The following is an 18,492-nucleotide window of genomic DNA, read 5'->3' as shown; positions in this document are numbered from 1 at the left end:
TTTTTTTTCTTTTTCGGTGATTAAAACATATTTATGACGTTTGACTTTAGAGAAGCACTACTAATTTAAGAGGGAGGGAGTATATTTTCCTTCTTCTCGGAAGTTTAGTAAAGAGCGGTTTCAAAATTTCTATTCCAAAATTCTGTTAACACATCCGGTTCATGTCTAAATCACCAAATTAGCCCCTTAAATATACAGACCTAATTTTTGGTAGAAATTGATGTCACTTGCTTTTGGTTTAACTAACCCAAGTCTTCTTGCTGAAGTCCTATATATGGCTATGGGTATGTTTGGTATGAATATGTTACCTATTTTTTCGTGTTTTATTAGTCAAAAAAAAATTTAATTTTTTTTCTTATAAAAATAAGCTTTTTAAAATTAAGAAAAATGACTTCTGCAATAGACGTACGAAAACAAGTTGTATTATTCCCTTCCCACCCTCACAATCACTCACCCCACTGCTACCCCCACCCCTACGCCACTCCCAACCCCCTCCTCACCCCACACCCTCTCAATATGATCTTGTTATAATAATAATAATAATAATAACTTTTTATTTACATATCGAACACAAAAAATAAGAAATCACTTATTTTTCTAAAAAAAAAATAATCCTGATTTTTTCACTCTACCAAACATTTCCTTCGTGCCAAACACACCTATATATGCTACTATTCTTGTCAGTCACGTAAGTCATGTGGCCAAAAATACACAAGTAAAAAAATACTTTTAAAAAACAAAAGAAATGTGGAATCACTTTATTCAATTAAGTAGAATGATCTCACAGTTTCCAATTACAACTAGGCTTTCAATAAGTAGAATAAATACCATTAAATTTAATTCTAGGAATCAAGTAGAGTGCATGTCATAATACATCCAATACTTTGATATAAAATCAATAATGGTTGACAGTAACATCAAGCTTAAGAATAGCTCTCAAATTAGGAATATCAATAAACTGAGTTGTCATTATACCATAACCTCTAACAAATCTAAAATAGCCAGTCCCAGAGACAATTGAAAATTCCCTTTCCTTCATTGCAAAAAGATCAGCACCTTGAATCTCTAAAGTACTCCCTTTGTATTCCCCATCAGTGAAAATAACAGAAAACATCAAGTGTAGACCTTTGCCATCCAATTGTGAATTTATGTACATGCCTTGGGCTCTACCAATTAATTTGGACATAGGATCTGGACCTTCAGTTACTGGATCATCCACTGCAACCATTGTCCCAAAAGAAAGAACACTTGTTTGTGGCCCATCTTTACCTGCCACAGTTATTGCAGACGTGTCATGCCCACTTAAATAATCATGGACATAAAATACTAGCTTTGTTTGCTTTTGAAAGTTGAAAGCCCAGTAGAGAAGTGGAAGTGCAACAATAAGTGGAAAGAAAAAAAAATTAGGAATGGACATTTTTACTTGTGGGGAAAACTTTAATTTTGAGATGCACAATATAATGATGTGTGAAAGATGCTTGATCTTGTGAAAAGGATTATAAGCTTAGGAAAATGACAAAGCTATTAATTTGTTGGTTTTCTTTTTTAATTGTTAAATACTACTATATTAGTTTTTTTTTTTTTTGGAGGTTCTTATTAGTTTACTGAGGGATTTTTTGTGTCAGTATGTCTTATTAACATATTCTGATGGCAATTTTAAATATTATCACCTTGAATGAAAGAAATAAAAGAAGTCAAGTTAAGCGGATAATGCAATATTAATTGATATTATGTTGTAAAAATCAAAGTAAATTAACTGTGTCTGGTATGAAGGAAAATATTTTTTTTACTCAATTTTTTCATGTTTGATAGGCTTAAATGTTTTAGTAAATGTTTTCCAAATCAACTTATTATCCTAAAAAAAAATTAAAAAAATGACTTACCTCCAAATATTAAAGAAAACAATTTCTAAAACTCTCCTCCAACCTTAAATTACATTTTTTCTTACCTCACCCCGTATCCTGTACCCTGACCCTCCCCATCCAAAAAAAATAATTTAAAATTTCTTTTTTAATAAATTTCAATTTTTTAACCCCTCTACTCTTCCCCCTTACCCCTAAACCAACCCCCCTCCCAAACTAAAAAATTAAAATTTTAAAATTTTAGTTTTGAAAAATATTTCAAATTTTAAGAATTTCAATTTTTATTACCCCACCAAACTCTTGACCATCCCTACCCCCACTCCCCCAACAAAAAAAAAATATTTTTGAAAAATATTTCAAAATTTTAAAAAATTATTGTTTTAAACCACACTCCTACCCCAAACTTGAAACATATTTCAATTTTTAAAATTTTCATTTTATTTTACCTCAATCCTACCCCGACCCCTACCACCCCCACCCCCCTTTCCCCCAATTCTTTTTTAAAAAAAATATTTTTTTTCAAAAAATATTTTTAAATTTTTAAAAAAATCATTTTCTCACCCCCACCCCTACTCCAACCCCTTACCCAACCCCCTCCCGCCCCCATTCCCCTAACAAAAAAAAAAATAAAAATTATTTTTTAATTTTTTTAAATCCCAGTTTAAAAGTCAGATTCTGGATCGGGTGTGGTTGGGTCTCAATTCGAAATTCATGGTCGAATTCCAATTTGAAAGTCGAATCTTGAGTCGGAAGTTGAGTAGTGTCGGATTGGATTTGGGTTCTAAGGTCGAGTCCTAGTTCAGAAGTTGGGTCCTGATTCGGGTGTCGGATCTAGAATCAGGTGTTTGATTTGAATCGTGAATTATTCATTGAAGTCGAGTGTCGGTGTTCGGGTCAGGATCGGGAGTCGGAGGTCAAGTCTTGGGTTGAATGTCGGCTTCGAATCCCAGATTGATAGTTGGGTTGTGTCCAGGTTTGAGTGTCGAAATCGGGGTCAGGGTCGGATTCCAATTTGAATGTCGAGTCTCGAATTAAAAGTCAAGGTTAGGTCCTGAGTCAAATTTTAGGATCGAATTTTGGATTGGTCATCGGGTCGTATCCTAATTCAGATGTCGAGGTCGGGTCCTGGATTGATTATCAGGGTTCGTTTACGGGTCAAAAATTATTTTTCTAAAAGTATTTTATACTCTCTAACCAAAAATAATATATATTTTCTAAAAAATATTTTTCATTCACCACCAAACACTAAAAAATATTTTTCGAAAACTATTTTCTACTCACCAACCAAACATGAAAAAATAAGTTAGAAATCCACTTATTTTCCAAGAAACATTTTCTAGAAAAACATTTTCCATGTAAATCATTTTCCTTCGTACCATTAAGTAAAGAATAATAATAGATGAAAGCAATAGAGAGACAATGACATCTCTATTTATAAGTTGATATCTACATGAATGTAAGTAATCTATGTATTAAGTAAATAGACAATCTAATAATTCAATGAATTTATAACACTCCCCTTTGGATGCCCATAGATAATGTACCTCATTAAAATCTTTTGAGGAAAATTTCAATGTAAAAATCCTGATAAAAAAAGAGTACACACATCTCATAATATGTCTTGAGTGTTGTCTCATTAAAAATCTTTACCAGAAAAATTTAATTGGGACAAAACAATGATTAAGAAAAAGAGTACAACACATATCTCATTCCCTTAATGAAAACATTACTTGATATCTCGGAGATGATATTGATATTGACAATGTCTTAGTGAATAAGTCTGCACGATTATCACTTGAAAGAATCTGTTTAACTTCTATCCGACCATTTTAGTGAAGATCACCAAGTGGATTCCTCAATCAGATGATGCTTCCATTATGCTTTTACCATCTTGATCACTTTAGTCCTCAACTTTCGAACATCATGATCAATAATTACAACCGATTCCTTCTCATATTGAAGATCCTTGTCTAACAAGACTGAATCCCACTTAATGATAGAATCCTCATCCCCATGATATCTCTTCAACATAGATATACGAAACACAGGGTGAGCTTTGATAAGTGGTGAAATTACCACTTATTTGTTGCCTTTTTCTTGTGAATTTGTGTCTTCTAACTATCAAAACAGACTACTTATTTGTGCTTTCATGCATATTTTAGGTAAAAATATGTGAAAAAAATGATTGACAAGGAAAAGAGAAGTTTTTACTAGTGTAAGACCCCAAAAGTTGAAAAGTCAAACAAAAAGGAAAAATTTGCAGAAACTCACTAGTGCCAGTTGTACGAGCATTTTTACGATCCTTACAAAGATATATGTACTATAGGAGGCAATCGTGGAAATAAGGATTCTAACAATTAGGAATATTTTTGGCACTGATGGCTTAGACGAGACCTTCTACAATCCATATAGTGTTCTACGATATGTAGAAGGGCCTCGTGGAAGGGAACTTGAGAGTTGGAAAAGAATTAATGTTGAAGGGTCTTTATACGAGACTATCTAGAACCGTATAAAGTCCTACGGTTTTTAGGATTTCCCATTGAAGGAGGTTCAAAGAGTGAGATTCAGGGCTTCTACAGGATGAGGGGTTCAACGATCTGTAATGCTTTCTACAACTCGTAAACCATGTTCGTAGGAATAAGGTTTAATTCCAGTAGCTCCTATTTTGAGACGTGACTTCTATGGATGCTTTGCATAGGTCGTATAAGGTTCTACGGGGTGTAGAGCATTACCATATACCTTGGACAAAAAACTCAGAAACTCAAGGCACTTTCTATGGATGGCCCTCTACGGACCGTACAAGCTTCTACGGTCCGTAGAGGTATCTGTAGACCTTAAACAGTCAGTTAATTCCATGGTCATTTCAGACATTTCTCATTCTTTCAATGTTTAGACCACGTCATTTTGGGGCTACTTTTAGACATCCTATAACTATCCAAACCCTTCAAACTACTTCATCTAAAATTCATCTAAGGCATCAAAGTTCTCTCCCAAGGTTTCTCCTCAAATTCAAGGCTAGGGTATCCAAGCTTAAGTCCTTCAATCTACATTGATTTTAGGGTGTTGATATCCCAGTATGTGGGAATTCACCAATGGATTTCATTCATCCATTGGGTCCCAAAAGATCTAAATTCTCAAATTTCAAAGTCATTCAATTCAATAAGAATTTCATGTCAATTCTTTATGGGTCCTTTCTATTTTTGATTCATTTGATCTTATTTTGTCTCATGATGGATGAATTTACTATAATACATAATTTTCAATTGATTTTACATGGACCCATGCATTATGCCTATGCTTTTCAATATAAACTATAAACTATGATCATGATATTGATGAAGGATTTTTCGAATATTTTACAAAAGTAATGAATTATGCTTCAAGGATAATTTCAATTATGTATCAATGAATTGTGAAAGATTTCTCACAATATGAATGAAATCATGATTTAGATGCTTAGAAAGATAATTGTCTTATAAAGATGTTATGAAATCATGATTTAAGGAGATACTCTTATATGATTTTTATAATGTATATTGGTATGTGATTATTGCCTTTTCTAGTGTTATGCTATAATATTTTATCTATTCCGTTGAAATTTGACTTAGCACCGAGAGGACTTGATGTGGAGGCTTGGTAAGGAAGCCTCCAGTAGTAACCTCTAGTCCTAAACTATGTGCCCCCGTAGTTTGTCTTAAATGACTTAGCTAATGGATCAATATATAGCTCATGATTTTAATGATACAAAGTCTACCTTGGCTAGTAACCTCTCCTTTTTCGGTGTGGGAGTTACACTGGACTCCATGTTATAGCTCGCATGGTTTTATTATCGGTTACAGTTAATATCCCACAAAATGACTATGTTTTCTTACAAGCTCCTCAATAATGTTTTTATGATGCATTGACCTTCTCTAACGCCTTTATGATTTACTTCACGGTTTTCAATAATTTTGGCCATGCATTTCTCATGTGCATGCTTATTATGTCCATTTTCTCATGTTACGCATATTTCTCACATGCTTAATACATTCAATGTATTAACACACACTTTTACCTATATTGTTTCATAATATAGATCACGATGCTCCCACCCATCCATATGGTTAGTTCTGATTTCCATTGGAGTTTTGATATTTTAGTGAATCCTCGTGATTCTAGGGAGAATCCACTATGATATTTCTTCATGTTAGAATATTTCACTTTACTATATTTTGGGTGAGCTAGGGCTTGTCCTACACTTCTGTCTAAGTTTAGTAAAGATATTGTCAGACTAGAAGAGTATGTTTAATTCATTTGGCTATTATGTTTGAATTCTCTTATATTCGAGATTCTATATATTGAGACTATATTCCGCATTTATAGTTTAGTTTTGGTTTCATGATTGTATGTCTTGCTATGTACACTAAGAGGTTTGGTAGGATTTCCTTGGGATTTTAATCACTGTGTCACGTATAGAGCCTAACTTGGGTCGTGAAAAACTTTGTATTAGAGCACAAGGTTCAAGTGTCATAGGTTGTTTGACATGCCGCGTCAAGTAGAGTCTTGTTCATGGGTGTGAATTGCTCCACATCTATTAATAGGATGCTATGAGGCGTTTAGGAAACTTCATTTCTTTTATTATTCTTAAGTCGTGCGATAGAATTAAACTCTCCAAGTTTTTCTTCTAACTCTTATTCTTTGCGTTTATAGAATTATGTCTCCCCGAACAGCTCCATTGTGAAGGACTATTGATGAGAAGCAACAAGCTCCTAATGATCCTTTAGCCGAATAAGTATCCCATGCCATATTCTAAGCATCTTTTCAAGTACTTTCTCAAGCTATGACGGCACAAGCCAATCGAGAAGTGGTGTCTTCTGTGAATCCAAATATGGGTATGACAGTGACTAGGGTACGTGACTTCTCACAAATGAACCATCTGGAGTTTCATGGGTCAAAGGTAGATGAGGATTCATAAGAGTTCATAGAAGGTATTCACAATATTATTGACATTATGGGAGTTAGTCCAGTTGGTAAGGCGGACTTAGCCTCTTACCAACTGAAAGGTATGGCTCAAATTTGATTTGATCAATGGAAGGGTGAAAGAGATAGGGATGTGGGTCCCTTGGATTGGAAAGAGTTCAAAGATGCCTTTCTTGAACGTTTCTTTCCTCTCGAACTAAGGGAGGCCAAAATTCAAGAGTTCGTCAATCTAAAGAAAAGTAATATGAGTGTGAGAGAATATGCTTTGAAGTTTACTCCGTTTTCCAAATATGATCCACTCATGGTTGCCGACTTTATAGCTCACATGAGCAAGTTTGTTTTGGGTGTCTCTGACTTGGTGGTCAAAGAGTGTATAACTGCCATATTGATTAAGGAGATGGACATCTCAAGGATGACGCACGCTGAACAAATTGAGGAAGAAAAACTCAAGGAAAAGGCTAAAGAGTCAAAGAGGGCTCGAATCAATAGTGGTGACTTCTCACATGAGAGGTCCAAAAATAGTGCCCGTTCTCAGGTTCGCCCAAAGTTCTCCGGATAGAATTCTTCTAGTACTCTGCCCCAAGTTCAACAAGGATACGTTATCCAACCCTAAGCCTCAAGGGAGTGGTCATACTATCCCAGTCTGCAAGAAAGTTTGGGAAGAGCCATCGAGGTTATTGTTTGGAAGGTTTCGATACTTGTTATGGTTATGGCAAAGGTCTTAGAGTAAGAGATTTTTCTTCAGTTGCTAGTAGAGATGGAGGTGATCGTCTTCAGACTCAAACTACTACTTCTGGTTGTCCGACCCAATATGGTAATACATCGGGTTCTGGTGGTGGTTAGTGCCAAAACAGATTTTATGCTTTTTAGACTCATTGGAGGATTCTCCAAATGTGGTGAATGATATATTATGAGTCTTTTAGTTTCATGTTTATATTTTATTAGATCCATGAGAGACTCTATCTTTTGTTACTCTTTATCTTGCTATAATATTTGATGTTAGTCTCGAAGTCTTGCTAGAGCTCTTTTCAATATATACTCCTATTGGTGATTCAGGTTTGACTAAATGAGTCAATATAGATTTCCTAGTCTCGGTGTTTCATAAAATCACCTGAGTTGATCTAGTAGAGCTTGATATGACTAATTTTGATGTTATCCTTGGTATGGATTGACTTCATGCATATTATGCTTCTATTGGGTGTAGAAATCGAGTAGTTAAGTTTCAATTTCCCAATGTGCCAATGTCACGAACAAGCTAAGACCTAGGTGTGACATATCAATTAGAATCCCAAAGGACTCCAACCAAGCCTCTTAGCATGCATAGCATGACATTTCAAGCACGAAATAGAAGATAACTTACAATGTGGAAAAGTCTCAATAGAAATCTAATCATAACTACTCAACATGAGAGGAGTCTAAGAATAACATCTAAAATGCAGAAAATGTCAGACTACTAATATAAATGGGCATAGAAAAAGTTTCTAGCTCACCACAGCATAATAAAAGAACATAAGTTTGAAAATAAAAGAAAAGACATTATGGGTTCGCCCTCGAATGATGAGGACTTACCAAAAGATAACTTTGAGTAGATCACCAACTAGCCATGTGCGGGAGGGTGAGAGTCGGATCCTACATTATAAGACAATGTAAGCAAAAGTATGCGTTAGTACATGAAATATACTAAGTATGGAGAATATGCAATGCATGTCGTAAATGATGATAATGCAATGAACAAGCTAAACATAGTTAAAAATCTTTAAAACATCATATGAAACATAATGGATGGTCAATTCAAACTTGTAAGAAAATCATAAGTCAAAATGTAACATAGTGAGAGAATCATAAATCATAGTGAAATTCATAAGTGTTTGTGAGATATATCGTTAACCGACATAAACCATGTGAGTTATAACATGGAGTCCAGTATTTTCCTTACACACCGAAAAAAGAGGGTCCATTCTTGCCAAGGTAAGAATCATAACATCGCATTAGTGGATCCACTAAGCTACTAAGGAATCAAGACTCAACTATTGGGTGGACCTTTTTAAGGAATAAAAACTCTACTAACGGGGGATCCTTCTTCCTACAGTGGCATGTAATTATGGGATAATGAGATTGCTTTTAAAGAACTCCATCTCTAATAACGGGTGAGCCTTTATCCCAAGGTCCACTTGGTGCTAGGTCAAATGTCAACGGAATGTCATACATAAAATATCATAAGCTTTGAAGATGGTAAGAATCTAGTAATACCAAGTTTATCATAAATACTTGAAAATCATAAGAATATCTCCTTCAACATACCATGACAACATAATATATTCATAAAGATACTTATCTAAAGCATCAAAATCATGATAAGCTTTTCATAAATTTCGTATTGATACTTCATCTAGAAGCATCCTTAAAATCATAGTTCATAAATTCATGATGCATGCATAAACTTAAAATATAGTTCATAATCATAAAATAGGCATAATGCATGGGTTGATGTAAAAATCATTGAAAACATGTATTTAAGATAAATTCATGCATAACAAGATCATTGAATATGAGTAAAAGCATAATTGAATGAACCCAATGCTAAATTATCAAAACTCTAGAACAACTAAACTGAAATTGATAGAAAAAGGGAGAAATTTTTAGGACTCCATGGATGGAAAGTATCCATAGATGAAATTCTCACACACCTCGATGATCCTTAGCTATTAAATTGAGAAAGGAGACTTAAGATCTTGAAACCCTAGCTTAATTGGAGAAGAACAAACCTAGGTGAGTCTTGAGAGAGTTTCTTGAGACTAGGATGTTTAGATGTTTGTTTGTGTTTTAGGCCCAATGCCTTGTTTTGGAGCTTTTGAAACTTAAAAATTTGATTTCGGTCATAACTTTAGGTAAATGACTTTAGAACAGAATTTTGACAATTCCATCAGCTCAAGAATGGCCAAACTAGGATAGTAGTATGGTTGGCATGATAATTGAGTTTTTCAGTGCGAGTTTGGGCCATTAGACGGTTTAGCCTTTGAAATTTGGCTTAAGTTTGACTTTGGTCAATATTCTTGGAAAACACACTCAGATTAAAATTCCATCAGCACGGTTAGTTCTAAAATATCAAAATTTATCTAGGAAGATCCTTCGTGCGCTTCTCGAGACTTTTGTCTAATCCCGAGGGCCATTGTGGAATTTATCTAAAAATATTACATGGGTGTGGGACCTACTTTTTGTCAAAATGACCTTGTATAGAAATTTTGACTGCACCATTGAGTCTGGAACGTCGAATTTGGTTGGGTAGCATATATCCTTTGCATGCACGGGGTTCCAAATAAATCCCGAGCACCCCATCGGAGACTTGGCCATTTCCAAAATACAACTGATGTAGCTATGTCTAGTGTCGTCGCTAAATCCACCCTTGGTTGCTAAAGTGACCCTCGCTAAAGCAATCAAGGTGTCGCTAAAGTGAGGGGCCCTCCTAGGCGGGTGTATTTAAAGCGACAGAATAGTCGCTAAAGAGACAAGGTCTTCATTTTAGCGAGGCCCGCCTCATTAAGGTGGTCGCTTAAGCGACTTTTGGGGTCTGTTTTCTGACACCTGAGGATGTGATTTAAGTCCCATTTTCAATTATATTTCCCCAACTTCAAACTTAGTTTTCTCTTTTATTTCATGGCAAAATTGGGTGATTCAAAGGCCAAACTGTGAGAAATAGCTAAGAGAAGGTGTTTGGGACTTCGGAAAGTGGTTGGGAACCTTTATGCGATGTAAAATCAAGCTTTAGCATGTTGTCTTGTTGTTTAGTTTAGTTAATTGAGAATTATTGCATGACCTTATTTTTACTGGTTCGAGTGATTATGCTCCATTTTGTAGCACAAGCTCGGGGAGGTAAATAAGACTTTTTTATGGAGTTAATTTCAAAATTATCGGAGCAGGTCCCACATTCCCCTTTTTTTGCTCCAAAAATTAGTTTGTATCCGAATTTAGTAAATTTAGTTTCAAAACGACCGTATTGATGTTGTGAACCTATTATTTTATAACATAACAGCATTCGGAGGCTGTTCAAAAAGAAAAATCTCTAGTACTGTAATTTTGGAGAGCGCATGATTGACCTACAAGTAGGCTACGACTTTCCTGTTCTGAGACTGAGCTTGTTTATGTGGTACCATGAAGATTATGTAGAATTTGGGTTGGTTCGGTGATTGAGCATGCCTACTAGTGTAGAAATCATGTTTTAGGCTATTTTTTGGGTAATTAGGGTTCTTGCGAGCATGTTGTTATTTCTACTGTGATCATCCATACCTTGTGTCTTGAGTGTTAATATTTTCTATGGATATTGAACATGTTGGCCTTAATCTAGGCTTAGAATAGTGTTTTCCAAATACTAGTGATAGTGGAACCTTTATGCCTTGATTTTACTCCTAAAATGATTCGGTCATCTTAACTCCTTGTAGACTGGAATAGCAGACTTGAGTCTGGTAGTTTGAGCCTTAGATAAGTGTTTCCTCAGCTTGATGACCTTTTACCCTCTCTCTCTCTTTTTCGGCTCATTTATGGACGATTTGAGCATTGGGGCCTCGTTTGGTGATTCAAGATCGGGCTTGGGTCATGCTTAGAGTGCTGAATTGACTATCTGAGAGTGGACGTCGATCCACGGTGGTTTCAAAATGATGAGATGAGATGATATTATTCGACAACCGCTATCATCGCAGATTCAAGGTCTGGTCATGCTGTCCGTTTATCTTTTACGGAGATGACTTATTTGATCACGAACCTTTGCTCCTTTGAGACTCATCAACAGTTAGAGGTCTGGGCACTAGACTTCTTAGCTGGGATTTTCTTACTTGATCATTCGGAGATTATTGTTGATTTATTCCTTTGAGACTCATCTGCGGTTCGAGGTCCGGGCTACGCTCTTCCAGCTCTGGACTCACCATTTTACATTCTTAGTAGTTTTAGTAATCCTGTGTACTCATCGAGCTTATGGGAATTCACTCGGATTTTTACTTGAACTTGTGCACAAGTGTACCTTATGGGCTTATGAGGGCCCAGTTAGCTTTACTTAGCTATATTTAGTTCTTTTAATCCTTATACTCTTGTCCTTTATTTTCTGTCTCATTCAGTTATTTTTTCTCAGATTCTATCTTTTCTTATTGCTTTTAATTTTTAAGCCCAATCCATCTATGATGCCTACTAGGTACTGTTGTTTTGGTACTCATACTACACTCTGCATCTGTTTTAATAATGCAGGTCTGAGCATCAGTTAACAGCGTTGATTTAGGCCAGCTGTAGTCTACTTCGGAGGCCTGAATGAGCATTTGGTGTTTTTTGATCATCTTGTTTCCATCTTTACATCTTTGACTTGTCTTTTGCTTTTTGAGACAGTCTTTATTTCCATGGTCCACTTTTGGGACTTGTATCAATAATTTGTAGTAGCTTTGTACTTGTGACTTCCACCTTTTGGGAGGGATCTTATGTTTTGATGTATGTATTTTATTCGATGTGATCTTGGTTATTGTTGTTGTTCCTGTTATTGTTTTAGTATTGTTTAGTTTCTACCTTTAATTTCATTACTCACAGTTTTGGGATACTGGTTAGCTTACCTGCTGAGAGTTATAGTAGGTGTCATCATGACTCGTGGCAATGGATCATGACAATCGATATTGTTCAAGATAAGACAAAGAACTTAATCGATGCAAAAAGGTTCAACATATCTACCAATTATTACATAACTATAACTTTATTGGAGCAGAGTTTGCGGCTATTGTCCCCAAGGATTTAGCTATAACTAGCACCTTACCTTTTTATTAAAGGGAAATATGATTTTGTAGGAACTCACAAGTATTATACTCACACTTTGTATCCTTAAGCACCATAATTATGAAACATAGCAATTTGAAAGCTTCTCTGGTCATGACGTCAAGGGCGGAGCTACACCTAGTTAAGACTAATCAAATGAACAACATTTGTCAAAAACAATTGCAAGTATATATATTAAATATTGATATTATTGGATATATACGAATTGTTGAACACCCTTGACATAGTAAAAAAAGATAGCCTAGTGGTTAAGGGTGTGCAAATTTGCCTTGAAAGCTTGGGTTCAAGCCTTGACAGGGTGTTTATTTAAATTTTTTAGTTCCGTTTTGTCTTAAAGTATAAACACCCTTTATACCATAAGAATAAAAGATATTTATGCGTGTGTCCCTAAATCACGTATACAAAACTCATATTGCTTGTTTTTTCATATTGCTTTGAACTTCTTATTCTTATCTGACTTCTTTTTTGATTTTTGATTTTACTGAGCCGAGGGTCTTTCGGAAACAGCTGTCCTACCTTGGTAGGAGTCAGGTTTTCGTACACTTTATCCTCCCCAGACATCACATTGTGGGATTTCACTGGGTCGTTGTTATATATTTCAATATTGTTATTCTATTAAGTTAGTTTTATAACAAAATTATTTTAACAAAGTGCTTTAGAAAGGAGACTTGGAAAGCATCATCCGAATGATTTTGGACTTTTGGAAAATATCCTTCACAGAAATATGAATAATAAAACAATATAATAATTAAACTGTTATGCACAAGCAACGTGTTGGTTTTGTTATCTTTTTACAAAAACTTATTTGTGAACATTTAATTGATCTAACATAATATACTTTTGTTAAGTATGCTAAATCAAAAAGAAAGAAAAGACTAATTTAAAATGGGTCATTTAGCTTAAATTAGTATTATTTTTCTGCAACAAAATTCGGAAAATCAAAGTATACCTAAGTAAATTTTACTGACTAAAAACCAATTGCCGGTACCAAATCTGTAATTTTGGAACTTTTTGGATAATTGTTTAACATATAAAGAGATTTTACGGGTTGAGTAGTGGGTTAAATTGGAGAGTTTTTGTTAAAATTGGGTGGTTTTTTTTTTTTTTTTTTAACTTAAAATAAATCATGTATCTCGTAATTAACAAGTGATCGGATATATACTTTTCCACTTGAATAGATTTTTTATTGAACTAGCAAAAGATTAATATTTTTCAGAAAAAAAAGATAATAAAAGAATGTGTCACACAATGAGAATGTGCCACATAACCAGTGACTATATTAATAAAATTTAATGGCCCATATTTAATAGATCGGTGAATACAGAGGAAAAAGAGGTGCTAAGCGTTACCAAAACATCTCTCACCACTAGTTGTATCTAATGTTTCTCAATCCTAATACTCACTCAAGGAAAAAACACAAAATAACAAAAGAAAAAAAGAATTCAATATAGGAAAAGCAAAAATATTAGACTTGATTAAAAAATAGATAAAAAAAACTTTTTAAATGAAATAGCAAAAGATAAATATTTTCCTTCGAGTGAAGTTGCAAATGGTGAATAAAATAATTAAAGAAATCGTAAAAGATAAGTGTGGAGAATGTGTCACATAACATGTGACTTTGAACAATGACTATATTAATAAAATTTAATGGCCCCTATTTAATAGATTAATGAATAAAAAGGGAAAAGAGGTACTAGGCGTTACTAAAACATCTCTTACCACTAACTTACCGTATCTAACGTTTCTCAATCCTAATACTCATTCAAAGAAAAACACAAAGCAATAAAAGAAGAAAAATTTCATTCAAAAATCTTAGATTGAATCTCCATTTTTCTTTGCTATTTATCCCTTGTCCGTGGATGAAATGCATTAAAGGCGAGAGAACTTGTTAAACTTAATGGCTAATAAAAAAGCCATTATAGGTATTTATCTATTGCATGTACTTGAGAATCAACAATGAAATTTTACACTTGTGTAAATTTTCTGGTTATCATAACTACATTTTATTCCCTCCTAAGCAAGGTGTATTCATTTACAAATGTTACAAATTCTTATTCCTTTGTTTTGTCTTGTGGGGCTACAAGTAATGCCACAGATGCAGATGGCAGGATTTGGAGCCCAGATTCCACATATCTTCCCTCTTCTTCTACTAATTCAATCATATCTAAAGCTAAATACCAAGACCCTTCATTGATTTCTGATATTCCTTACATGACTGCTAGAATTTTCAAGACTCAAACCACCTATACCTTACATGTTTCTTCGAAATCTCGCCATTGGATTAGACTTCATTTTTATCCATCTTCTTATGACAATTTCAATTGCTCCAATTCATTCTTTTCTGTAACCATTGCGGGTTTTACTCTTCTCAACAACTTCAGTGCCTCAATCACAGCACAAGCACTAACACAGGCTTATATCATAAGGGAATTCACTCTTGTCCCTCTTCAAACTCCCACACTCAATATCACCTTTAGCCCTTCTTCGGCGTATAATGACTCATTTGCCTTTATCAATGGAATTGAGATTGTTTCAATGCCTGAAATCTTTGAAGCCGCACCTATGGTGGGGTTCTCGTATCAGACTACGGAAACACAAGCTTCTTCGATGCAAACCATGTTCAGGTTAAATGTTGGTGGACAATATATTCCAGCAAATAATGACTCAGGCCTGGGGAGAATATGGTATGATGACGCACCCTATTTGTTTGGTGCATCATTTGGTATCACATCTGCAGCTAATAACAGTATGAAAATTTCTTATCCTTCTAATTTACCCAATTACATTGCTTCAGAGAATGTTTATAGGACAGCACGATCCATGGGGCCAAATCCAGATGTTAATAGGAATTATAATCTCACTTGGATCTTCCAAATTGATGCAAATTTCACTTATCTCGTGAGGTTACATTTCTGTGATTTTCAAATGAAAAGGATAAATCAGAGGGTGTTCAGCATATTTCTTAATAATCAGACTGCTTTAGAAGAAGCTGATGTGATTGCATGGTCTTCGGCCCAAAATGTGCCAGCATACAAGGACTTTGTAATATTTCAACCAGGTAATGATGAAATGTGGATAGCTTTACATCCTACTGATGAGACGAAGGCTGAGTTTTATGATGCAATCCTCAATGGATTAGAGATTTTTAAGATCAATGATACAACGGGAAATTTGGCAGGGCCCAATCCTGTGCCATCACCACCTCCAGCAGCTCCAGACATTGATTCTCAGCCAAAACCAGCATTTGCATCAAACAAGACTAGTAAGAAAAGCATAATAGTTGGTTCAGTGGCAGGAATGACAGCTGGCCTTAGTATTGTTCTTGTTGTACTTACTTTTGTCAAGCGAAGGAAGAATATGAACAATGGAGGGAATAAGTCTAGCAGAGGTGGTTGGTTACCAATTTATAGTTCTAGGACTACAGAAACTAGAACAACTATCTCAGGTAAAAGCAGTGGAAGTAGTCACATTTCTAACATTGGTGGAGGCCTTTGTAGGTACTTCACCCTAGCTGAGATAAAACATGGTACAAAGAATTTTGACGAGTCACGAGTTATTGGAGTTGGAGGATTTGGTAAAGTCTATAGAGGAGAGATTGATGGAGGTACTATTGTTGCTATTAAGAGGGCAAACCCTTCTTCTGAACAAGGTCTTCATGAGTTTCAAACTGAGATAGAATTGCTTTCAAAACTTAGACATAGACACTTAGTCTCACTCATTGGGGCTTGTGAAGAGAATGAAGAGATGATATTAGTCTATGATTACATGGCTAATGGGACATTGAGAGAGCACCTTTACAAGCACAACAAGCCACCCTTATCATGGAAGCAAAGGTTGGATATTTGTATCGGTGCAGCCAGAGGTCTTCACTATCTTCACACTGGTGCAAGGTACACTATCATCCATAGGGATGTGAAAACTACAAATATTTTGTTGGATGACAAGTGGGTGGCAAAGGTTTCTGATTTCGGTCTCTCGAAAACGGGACCTAATCTCCATCAAACCCATGTTAGTACAATGGTAAAAGGAAGTTTTGGATACTTGGATCCAGAGTATTTCAGAAGACAACAACTGACAGAAAAGTCTGATGTCTACTCTTTTGGGGTTGTCCTATTTGAAGTATTGTCCGGAAGGCCAGCTCTAAATCCTAGTCTTCCAAAGGAACAAGTCAGTCTAGCAGATTGGGCTTTACACTGCCATAGGAGAAATACTACCAAGGAACTTATGGATCCACATATTAAGGGGGAGATGATACAAGAATGTTTGAAGCAATTTGTCGATACAGCAGTGAGTTGCTTGTCTGATCACGGAACTGATCGTCCTTCAATGGGTTCAGTGTTGTGGAATCTTGAGTACTGCCTTCAGTTGCAAAGTGATCCTGATGAACCAAAAATTGTGGCAGAACAGAAAGCTAACGATGCTTATGTTATGCATACAGAATTGTTAACTGTTGCAGAAGAAGGTCAAGAGTCAGAGGAGCACAGCACGGAGGCTGTCTTCTCACAAATTGTGAATCCACAAGGTAGATAGTTGCTTAGTGATACAATTGTGCTTTTGTTTTTGTTTAGATGTTTCCCATCGGGGTTAGCAATTTTGAGGAGAGTTTATAATTGATGATGAGGGTTGCTTAGTTTGTAGAGCACATCCATCTTCTAGTCATGTGGATGGTAATTAAGTGGAAGTACTAATAATCCTCCTAGATTGGGGGTGAAAAGCAAATACACTTGTAGCTTGTATTTCTGTCATCCTTGATGCCTTCATTCTTGCTTCCCTGTGATCAGTGAAGCAGGTTTAATGTTATAGCTGCATTGCTAATGGTTAGCACAATTTTTATTTTATGATTATGACTCTCTAATGGTATGCGTTATTATTCAACAAAAAGTAAACAGATCAACTAGTATAACAAATTTATGGTGGAATACACAATTCGTTATATATCATGCATGTGGATAATAGTAGAATTGAAAGAAAGGTTACTTTTTTGATTTACAAACAAGTCAGTGTGAACATCTAATTTTGACCAAACCTAAAGTTTACACCCTTTTTAGTGTGTAATTATTTTTTTAGTCTAAATTAGATATTTTTTTAATTTTATTTTAGTAAGTTTTATTTTAAAAGATTTGAAAAATTTTAAAAAAAATAGAGTCACATTTTAGGATAAGTTTTATTTTTCATTCTTTCAAAAAGAAAAGTAAATTTTACAAAAAACATATATTTTTCATATTGATTTAGGTTTTAATAAATAAGCTAGTAATTTTAATATGTTGTTAATGACAATTTTTATTTTTATACTAATCATTTAACTTTCTATATTTGTGAATTGATTTTAATTCCTGTTCGAGTTTTCAATGACGACTTTCGTGCTTCTCTTTTAGTTAATTTAATTACACAAGTTCTTACTTGATTCTTGTCTATTTTGTTATAATTTTGTTGTAAAAAAAAATTATGAACGCAATTGTTCCATTGATTTCTTATATTATTTAGTTCACAAAGTTAATTATTTTGTGAAGTTCTTTCTTTATTGCATAAGTTATGTTTTTAAAATAGTATCGATTTATCTCTTTTAGTTTGTTTGTTAAAGTAAGCATGTCATTCGTAAAAGAAAAAAAGGGAGGATACATTATATATGTAAGAAAAAAAAATTAAATGAAAGGTTTTTTAAAAAAACGAGAAACAGGGAGAAAGAGTATGAGGAACATACGCTATTAGATGTTTTTTTAAAAAAATTAATTTAAGTTTGTAATTGTTATAAAAAGTATGATGTTGTTGACTGTTCATGTTTGAATTTCTTATTCTTATATATAAATATGAATGATGAAATCATTACTCTATGATTTATATAGGTCATCCTTCTAAACATGCTATGTTG

At 34.6% G+C, this 18,492-nt stretch overlaps 2 protein-coding genes across 2 annotated transcripts; one reads left to right on the top strand and one right to left on the bottom strand.

The window, feature by feature from the left end:
• Window positions 1-895: 895 nt before the first annotated feature.
• LOC129885003 (pterocarpan synthase 1-like) lies at window positions 896-1,417 on the bottom strand. Its single transcript, XM_055959253.1, has one exon. It carries the CDS (start codon window positions 1,415-1,417, stop codon window positions 896-898), a length of 522 nt encoding a protein of 173 aa, XP_055815228.1.
• Window positions 1,418-14,579: 13,162 nt separating this feature from the next.
• LOC129885002 (receptor-like protein kinase ANXUR1) lies at window positions 14,580-17,311 on the top strand. The gene has a single exon (XM_055959252.1). It carries the CDS (start codon window positions 14,580-14,582, stop codon window positions 17,151-17,153), a length of 2,574 nt encoding a protein of 857 aa, XP_055815227.1. The 3' UTR covers window positions 17,154-17,311.
• Window positions 17,312-18,492: the final 1,181 nt, after the last annotated feature.

Source organism: Solanum dulcamara, chromosome 4, assembly GCF_947179165.1.
Source record: "Solanum dulcamara chromosome 4, daSolDulc1.2, whole genome shotgun sequence".
In the NCBI taxonomy this organism is placed as follows: domain Eukaryota; kingdom Viridiplantae; phylum Streptophyta; class Magnoliopsida; order Solanales; family Solanaceae; genus Solanum; species Solanum dulcamara.
This window is presented reverse-complemented; position numbering and strand designations above follow the sequence as displayed.